General features: G+C 40.1%; 1 protein-coding gene across 4 annotated transcripts in view; it reads right to left on the bottom strand.

Annotated features, from left to right (window-relative positions):
* Positions 1-3,938: 3,938 nt before the first annotated feature.
* The window catches only part of VEGFA (vascular endothelial growth factor A), a 31,450-nt gene continuing 25,767 nt past the window's right edge, over positions 3,939-9,621 (bottom strand). For all 4 annotated transcript variants that reach the window (XM_042446457.1, XM_042446456.1, XM_042446454.1 and 1 more), the window contains one exon: positions 3,939-8,375. In XM_042446457.1, coding sequence (XP_042302391.1) covers positions 8,354-8,375 — 22 coding nt within the window. In that variant the 3' untranslated portion in view covers positions 3,939-8,353. The remainder of the gene's footprint in view (positions 8,376-9,621) is intronic.

The raw sequence follows: 9,621 nt of genomic DNA on the forward strand, positions 1-9,621 counted from the left end.
GCATCTCTTCTCTCAATGAATGTCTTCGGGCGGTAATGGGCTGGATGAGGAAAAACAGATTGAAGCTGAATCCGAACAAGACGGAGGTGCTCACGGTAGCGGCCCCGAAACCAAGAATTGGGTTGCAACCACCAGTCCCGGACGGGGTCACACTCTCCTCTAGTGACTGTGTTCGCAGTCTGGGGGTGCTCCTTGACTCGTCGCTCCTGATGATAGATCAGGTGAATGCGACGGTCAGGAGCGCCTGTTATCAGCTTCGGCTGATACGCCAGCTGCGCCCTTTTCTGGAAGTAAGGGATCTCGAGACAGTTGTGCACGCGCTGGTAACCTCACGCCTTGACTTCTGTAATGCACTCTACATGGGACTACCTTTGTGCCTGGTTCGGAAACTACAGCTGGTTCAAAACATGGCAGCCAGGCTTGTGTCAGGAACATCCAGAAGGGACCATATCACTCCGGTTTTGAGGTCCCTCCACTGGTTGCCTATTGGTTTCCGGGCCCAGTACAAGGTGTTGGTTATTACCTTTAAAGCCCTAAATGGCTTGGGTCCAAGCTATCTCAGAGACCGCCTCTTCCCATACAATCCTCCCCGCACTCTCCGGTCCTCTGGGAGGAACTTGTTGCAGCCTCAAAAATCGAGGCTTGCAGTTGTCACCCCCAGGCTCTGGAACGGCCTGCCGGATGAGATCCGTCAATTAACATCTCTGGACAGCTTCAAAAAGGCTGTCAAGACGGATCTCTTCAGGCAGGCCTTCCCAGACTGAAATATCCCGGCCTCAGGATCTCAGGATTTCCCCCCTCCTCAGTAATGTCTCCAAAGCCCCCTTTTCTTTAGAACTGAAGTTGCAGTGGTTTATTGGTTGGTATTATTTTGTTTACTTTATTGTTATTTTAACTAGTTATTGTGGTTTTAAATTAGGTATCTTGTTTAATAACTTTTTAAGGGGGGAGGGAAATATATTGTTTTTATGCTGTATGTTATTTTAATGTTGTAAACCGCCCGGATTGGTTCGCCACAGGGCGGTATATAAATAAAAAATTATTATTATTATTATTATCATGCTGGCCAATTGCAGTAAATAGTCTAGACACTAACTCTGTGCAAACATTCACCTAACACAACATAAAGGAGTAAATGGGAGGCAGAAAGAGTGCACCCATAAGCCTCTCTTCTCAAACACCATCCCAAATATCCAGCAGTTTCAGAGGCCTTTGCATCTTGAAAGTCTACCAAAGGCTGTGTAATCACATTCAGCTGAACACCATTACAAAGTTCTTACATTCACAAGCTCTAATAAGATGGAACGACCAACTATGGGTGCAAAGTTTGCTGGACCTTTGTACTCAAAGCCCAATATGTGGGGCAGGGGTTACAAGCATCCCTATGTTGCCTTCTATACATTCAGCCAAATGCCAGAACAGAACTACTTCGTTGTGGACCAACTGAAATTGCTGAATCATTTTCAAAGACAGCCTCATGTTTCACTGTAATACTTCAAAAAGAAGTCACCATAAATGTCACAAGGCTATCATCATCCATTGACAGTTGTAGCTGGTTTATCATCCTCCACTCCTAATAACCGTGTTTCACATGTTTGCATTGTCATTTTTAGTGCATGTCATCATCAAATATCTCCCCAAGTTGACCCACAATTGCAAAGAATAAAATAAAATGTGCTCTTCTGTATATTGAGTGAAAGTGGTATCTGACAGTTGCATTGTGGTTTGGATTTGTATGTTGCAATGGATATTGTGAAATATTATGTAATAAATTAACAGAACATTCTTGGTCTAGAAGGGAGTATTACTAAATACATGCACAGTAAAAGCATACTGTTAATCAATTTGCCTTGAAACTGTCAAAAGAGATATTTTTTTATTAAGCATGCTTCAACTGTTGGGGGGAAGGTTCAGGTGTCTAGAAAATCCAAAGTTTACAAGTTTAGCAGCCAAGACTATGCATGTCTCTACACAGACTCAGGTCTTAGAGGGGCTTATTCCTAGGTCTGTATGAAGGATTGATGTCTTAAGATGCAATTAAATATGCTACTCTATGGGATCTAATGTCAAACCAGCATAGCTAGGATCAAGTTGCTAAATGTTAAAAGTAAAGCAGAAGCCAATGGTTCTGATCAAAGGATCACATAAACTTGTAAGGATGCATAACTTAATATACATTATGGGGATTTTTTAAAATATAAAATGCAACATGCCTCAGTCTAGGCCAAGAAGACTGGCTAGATATTACCAGACAGTACACACACCCCATTGGCGTCAGAGAGCTTGGTCAGTGGTTGTTGTGTTACAATATCTGGAGGGACACAGGCTCTTCAACGCTGGTCGAAGCAACTAATTAATGGGAGGCAATTGATTGTTCCATTTACCCATAGGATTCTATTACTATGGCCTAACATCAGTACAAAGAGGAGACACAAGTGGTCTATAACTAATTCCATCCAGGATTAAAAATGTAAAGGCCTGGGAAATTGTTTTTTTAACCGGGCACCAAAAAACATAACATTCATAAAGTAACCTTCGTTAGGGGAGCATGCCACCACCTTTGTGCATTTAGCTAAATGGGATTACAATTCCCCATAGAAAGGCAGGACAATTTGTAAGCCTTCAGATATTGTTGTAAACTCCTTTCATGTTGGTTAAGCTTTCCAAGTTTGATGGAAGTTTCAGTCCAACATCTAGAAGGTTTCAAGTTGTCCACCTCTGCACCATGCAGTTGAGAATATTTCACAATTGGGATTCCTGATCACATGGAGAATTCTTAGCATGTGTAGCTGAATAGAGAAAGAACTCTATTTCAGACCTTCACCCTCAATGTATGGAAGTATGGAAACAGCTACAACAAAGATATTAGAAGTAGGACTAGACCAAATATGCAGCTCCAGACTCCTTCCAGGCAGGCTGAAGAGATGACAGAAAAGTTTGAAAAGAATTGCAGTTTCCCAATTAACAGAATAGCTAGATAGGATTTGACTATGACTAAATGAATGAAAGAGGACTTTTGAAGAACCCATACTTTGCCTTCATGTGATACATCTCCCTGGAATCATCTTAGGAAACCATTTCTATTTGTGAAGGAGTGTTCAGTACCTCTTCTAAGGAAACACCGGTCTTCTGCATCATCCAGATGTTTTTATATTTGTCACTAAAAGCTATAAGTGATTCATAACAATTAGTTGACTTATGGTGCCACCTTATACTTATACACAGGATGGGGTTAATTCTATTCAGTTTAAATTTTGATAAGAATTTACCAAATTTGCACATTCTGAATAAATATGTGAACTGGAATGCATCTATAGCAATTGCTATATGCATTTATCCCATAATTTTCTAATACAGCTCATCAAAAATACATGTATTAGAGAATGTGCAAATATAAAAATGATTTAGTTTTAAAATGTCCAAAACTATAGAACATTATAGTACTATAACAGTGTTATAGCAAAGTACAGAAAACTCTTGGGTATTTTATGCAAAAATGTATAAAAACTAATGTATTAGGAAAATATGCTCAAACATGCATGGAGATTTTCATGCATTTAAAAGACATTTCACATGCTGAAGTGAAAGTGAATGTGTCAAACGTAAGATGAAGAAAATGAAAAACAGAAATAGATTCATCCAATCTTACCCAGAAATAATCCCTGCTGAATTCAATGGGATTTACCTCATTGTAAGTATTTTATGTGCATGTTTTAAATATGATTTTAGCCTAAGCGTCTTGATACAGACACTGAATAGGGCTACTACTAAGTATGAACACTCTTGGTATATCCCAAATGTTGCTTCTGACAGTTACTCCATTCCTCAACACATTCTGATAGCTTGTACCTAGACCCACTTTCCCTCCCTCTTAGCCAATTAGCAAAACAAGTTACAAAACAGAAAATTAAGATGCAAAACATAAAAAGAAAGCAATATGAGAATTAAATTCTTTATTACAAAAAAGCAATAGATGGTGGTTTTTTAAAGATATATTTGTTATTTTTGTCTAAAAATAAATATTTCATATGGAATCTTGATTAGCCAGTGTGGCTAGTGAATTCTTTTCTTGCCACATTACAGATAAACAGTAGCACCAATAAATAAAATGATAGTAAAATTTTCTATATTTCTGGGGTGGGGGGGGAGGTTTACATATATAAAAATCGTAATGTCTATTTAATCCGAATCACACATATACATAAGCATATATATATATATACACACACATACATATAACCAAATATATATATAATATGTAGATGTATAACCCTTGCCTCAAAAGGAATGTGTAGGGGTGGGTGTTAGAGATATTAATTAAATAACTGATCATGCTACTGACTCTGCCAACAATTTGGGAGAGATTGGATGGAACAGAAGTTAAAATTTATACATAACAATACAAAAAAGAGGTTCAGTTTATAAATAGTAAAATTAAATATTAACAAAGAATACTGAAAAATACCTAGTTTAAATTATTTTTTTTTAATTTCTAATTTTTAAAAAGGGATATTAAACAAGTATATAGAACAATGTTTGTCACCTTGCACAGCATGAATATATACATTTCAGTTATGTGCACACACACTACACACACCCAGACACACTCACACAAAATGCACACATTTGCTATTGGATGGAAGGAGATTCCATAGTGGTTAATGATCACACTTGTCACAAGTTGATTTTAGGCCAGCTATTTGTCCATAAAAAGACAGTGTTTGGTAGCATTCTGACAAAGACCACATATAACCTGATTTTTTAAAGAAAAAAAATCTGATGCCAAGAATTTAGGCATACACCCCAACCCAGCACAGGCAACAGAAAGCAAGTTTGCACACCTGGAAAAGGAGAGCTGAGCACACAGTCCAACATGTTGGCATCTGACACTCAACAAAGTCCCTAACAATGGATTAGGATGTTTGCTTGCAAAGCCAAACAGATGGCCAGCTCCATCAATTTTGAGAGTGCTAAATCTCTTGTGTGGAGTGGGAGGGAATCCAGGATTTTGCCATTTCAGGAGAAGGAACATCCTGAATTCAGTCCCTCCGTCCCATCACCAAATACGCAGAGGCAACCAGCATTTTCAGACCTGAACTTGCTGACTATCTTTTGAGTATTTAGATAACCATAGGTCCATGCACTCAGCAGTGCACAGGGGCATGCACCTACTTACTGAATGCTAGTAAATGGCACCTAAATTATATAGGGATTGTTTTTTTCTGGAGCAGAAAGGTTGCTTCTAAGCTTATTTTCTGCAGAACCAGTCTGCAGCAGCCTCATAGGTGTTGGGGACAATCAACAGGAAAATTGAACCACTGCTGCTCTTGAAGGGTCAACTGAAATACAAGAGCATCAGTTTCTTCAGTGCATTTCAACCTGAACTGCAAAAATGTTAATAGCAAGTTGTACCTATGACTTCTAGTGCTGTACATACCAATGCAGTCAGTATGGCCTCATGATTGCTCTGGGCTTGTCAGTAAAGCCAGACAATGTCAATGAATTCTTGGGGAAGTCAACAAGCTTCAAGCATTTCAAGTACATTGTTGTCTTTGAGCTTCTGCTCTACATTTCCTTTCCAGAGCAGAACGCTTCCTAGATGCCTAGTGGTTTGGAATGCTTTGGTGTTTCAAGGGTTCTATGTTGAAAGGCACTGAGCATTGTAGCCTCATCTCACATGAGCATTTCTGTATTGTTCAATCTGAATCAAGCTTATCAAAGTGGGTAGTCTAACTTCTCACACTGTAAACAAGTCTTCATGCTGATCAGAAAAACGAGAGTTGTCAACTGTAGAAATCCAAAGGGGTCACAAACACATGAAATGGTTAGGGGCAAATAAGAAGGGTGGGATCTGCCTTTGGGTGTATTTTACAGTGACAAGATCCTCAAGGTTGTAGTCAATAGAAATTAAAGATGCCTCTTGCAGTTTTATAATAGCTTCAAAATGGCCCTGACTTTAAATATACAGCACCACCACACCTTTAATTAATTTTAAAATTAACTGTACTTTATTCTAAAAAGGAGTTTGGCAATGCTGCAAAAACCTAAACAGCCCTAAAATAACAGACACTGTGGGACTTTAGCAACCAATCAGGCTCTGCAGATGCGTGAGTTTCTAGTGCAACAGCAGGTCTGTCAAAATCAATGGGGTTAGTCATATTAATACTACATTTACATGTAGCCAGTTCAGACAAGTATTCTCAGAACAATACAGCATTTCAGCATGTCAAGAAAAAGTTTGGGAGCCATCCCCAAAGTGGCAGCCTACCAAATGCTCTGGACTGCAGCACTCATCACAGCAACATGCCCCACCAGACCTATTTGTTGAGTGATGGGAGTTGTAGTACAACACATTTCGAAGGCATACAGTTGGGAAAGTTGACCTAAGGCCTAAATTTCCATATGAAACACATTTAAGGTTTGGAGGGGTGGGAAGCAAACTGGCATCCTTTACATTGTCTATGGGCATTACGAAACAAGAGTCCTTGTCCAGGTGAACATCAACTTCCAGCAAACAATCTGATTATGAATTTGAAAAGGTTTACACTGAAAAAAATATTAAAGAGTGCAAAACATGGATGGTTTGCCTCTCTGTGCTTCACAATAGCCCTGTCCATGTATTACTTGTATGAATTGGGTTAAACACAGTGAAAGTGGTCAAGGGGTTGCATTTAGCCTCAGGTTATTTCTCCCATTCCAATTGTCATGGGATTCAGTCATCACTTCTGAAGTATAGAGCTTCCACCAGTATTCCTGAAGGCTCTTTGTGCAATTGTGAGCTCTGAGGGTTTTAAACAAGGGGAAGGAAGGTCTTCACACTTCAGATAGTTATGCTGAAGCTGGAAACAACAGCACACCTTTGAGAGGTGGGGCAAAGAACATGGCTCCAAATTTCTTCTTTTCACATGAGCAACACTTGGATTGACTAGTGTCTTGTTAGGCTTCGGTTGCAACTGAACACATCTTCAGATAAAGCAGGCTACATATCAGTAGGCTAGATGACATTCACGAAAAAAAGGTGGTGTTCATGTCTCACTCATGCCAACATAATAGTGGAAGAGTGTGCAGACTTTAAAAAATAATTGCAGCATAACATAAATGCCTTGACACATTCATGTCACAACAGATTTGGAATCTTCATAAATTCACAGCACTAAAATTAGCCTCTCATTGATCACAGCCTCCAAATTTTCCTACTCAATTTTGAATGCTTTAAGACCACAAATGCCTGTACGGTTGCATGTATATACCACCCCACATACACTCACTCACACACCCTTGCCTATTGTACATATATACTTTAGATTAATATCCCTTTCCGGAGATGTTCCATAAGCATCTTCAGTGGCAGTTCTGTGCATAATCATGGCAGACAATGCTGTTTAACTGCCTGGCAATACACCGGTCCCCATTCTTGCTTCCATGTTCTGCTAGCTATATGTAGTTATCTCCTTTATTATTTAAGTAGCCAACAGGGGTGGAAGATTGTAGATTCCAGTGATACCTTCTCAAGCTGATGAGTCCTTGCATCAGCAGGTTCACCATCATTAAGGCCAGAATGTAGATCCATGGCAAAGTTCCTGTTGCGAACAAATATAAAAATGCATACCAACGTCCCAGCAAAGCAAGCAGGTTCTGAACCAGAGGAAGAGAGGGAGGGAGGAAGTTGACAGAATCCTCATTCCCAAAGCTACACAGTCTTTTCCTTGACCTTTTGACCCATAGTAGTTCACTGTGTCATCTTTGGAGTCCCCTGTCTCTTCCTCTCTTGAACAAAGGTCTCTTTGCACACTGGGGAACTGGAACTGAGGCCAGCAGACTAGTTTGCTTTACACAGTCAGCAAGAGTATGAAGGTTAAAACTGAGCACACTTCTGACTAGAGCCCAGTCAGAGTTTCTCACGTCCCAAATAGCCCACTTGTGTCCACAGCAGTTGAATATATCCAGTGAAGATACCAATAATGTTAGCAATGTTTCTAAAATCCGAAGATACATGTATATGTATATGTATATTTACACATACATATATATATACATATACAGTTTATATATTATTCATGTGAAATACGAGTCCCCAAAATATACACCACTCCATTCTCCCTGGCTCCACTATTTAGCAGCATGAGAAGGAAAGTCTCTCAATAAAATAGTCCAAATTCAAAAGGTGAATCCTGTGCGGGTCCTCGGGGAATGTTCCTTCCGGAGTCCATCGTCCGTACTCAAAAAGTGCTGTGCTCTACTGATCCTTCATTTTAGTGTTCATTTGGATTAGTGTTTTTTGACCAGGCGATAATCAGGCTCCAGATCCAAGGCTGTTCCCCCACCCCACCCCATCCCCTTTCTTCTCTGCTGCTCACCGCCTTGGTTTTTCACATCTGTTAAAGAGAGGAGAGAAAGAGAGGAGAGGTTATGTTTTTGGAAGAAAATCCAGCACAGGTAGCAGCAGCTGAGAGATGGCTATAGCACTAGAAGAAATATGGCCAAACTGATTTTCTGAATAATACATACAAACCAATTGAAAGAGGTGACTGAGGTCAATTTTAAGGAGAAAGGAGGGGAACAGGTGCATTTCCTCTATTTTTTGCACATATTGGGGAAATGTGAACAGAAAATGACTACCCATTCAAAGTTGGATTTTCATACATTCACACTCCTCTACTCACACATCCACAGACTTGACACATGCACACAAGTCTAGACTTTTTCATTTTGTTTTTAAAGAGGTACAGCCAAACAAAGCCACAAGTGCCTCGTGCAGGGAAAGAAAAACAAAATAAAGAGTCATTCCACTGTCTGCCAAGAGGTAGAGGTTAGTGCCTGAATAGAGCAGCAACAGCAAGTTTGCAGCAAAAGCAGAAGAAAAGAAGAAGAAAAATGGATGTGCCATTTTAACATCCAGATTTCATAATTCCCTGGAAGTGATAGGCAGAACATCAATCTGAAGCTGCCTTTGACACTCAAGCAGCAATCCAGTTGCCCTCCCCAATGAGTTCAACCTCTTACCCAAAGCACTCTACAATGCCTGTGATACTGGCTGTTATTTTGTGCCACCAAGAAACCAACCAACAGCAGAAAGGCAAACAATTTTTCAGTTCAACAGAATATTTTTCTTCACTTGGGAACAGCCCCATGCTTTCTGCAGTGATGATTTCAAGTGCACCCAAGATAGTTTGAGAGAAAGCTATGAAGGTCAAGGGCAGGGAGCTGTCTGGTTTCTCTCCAGGGACAACTTCAGCAGGGTGAACTGTAACTCAAGAAGAGCAGGCTCTCTTCTCTCTACAGCACCAGGCATCCACACTCAGGTTACAACTTCTCACAGGATTCCTCTGCATACAGAGCACTTCTTCCCATTGGCAAAGAATGGACACTGAAATGCCCCCTCCCCAAATGATATGAATCTCAACATCAATGAGAGAATATGGGAGCACAATTTTCTTTTGCACAGGGATACCATAGAAGCCTATGCACCAGAGCTAAACAGAGTCCTGCTCTTCTAGTCTTAGCTACTAGATACCGTCTCTTCATGTCTTCCAAACATAAATACACTGTCTGAGAACAGAAAATAAGCCAAACTTCTGAATTGTAAGCCTCCCTGAGTCCCAGTCTTGGGAGAAGGGTGGG

Source organism: Sceloporus undulatus, chromosome 1 (assembly GCF_019175285.1).
Source record: "Sceloporus undulatus isolate JIND9_A2432 ecotype Alabama chromosome 1, SceUnd_v1.1, whole genome shotgun sequence".
Classification (NCBI taxonomy): domain Eukaryota; kingdom Metazoa; phylum Chordata; class Lepidosauria; order Squamata; family Phrynosomatidae; genus Sceloporus; species Sceloporus undulatus.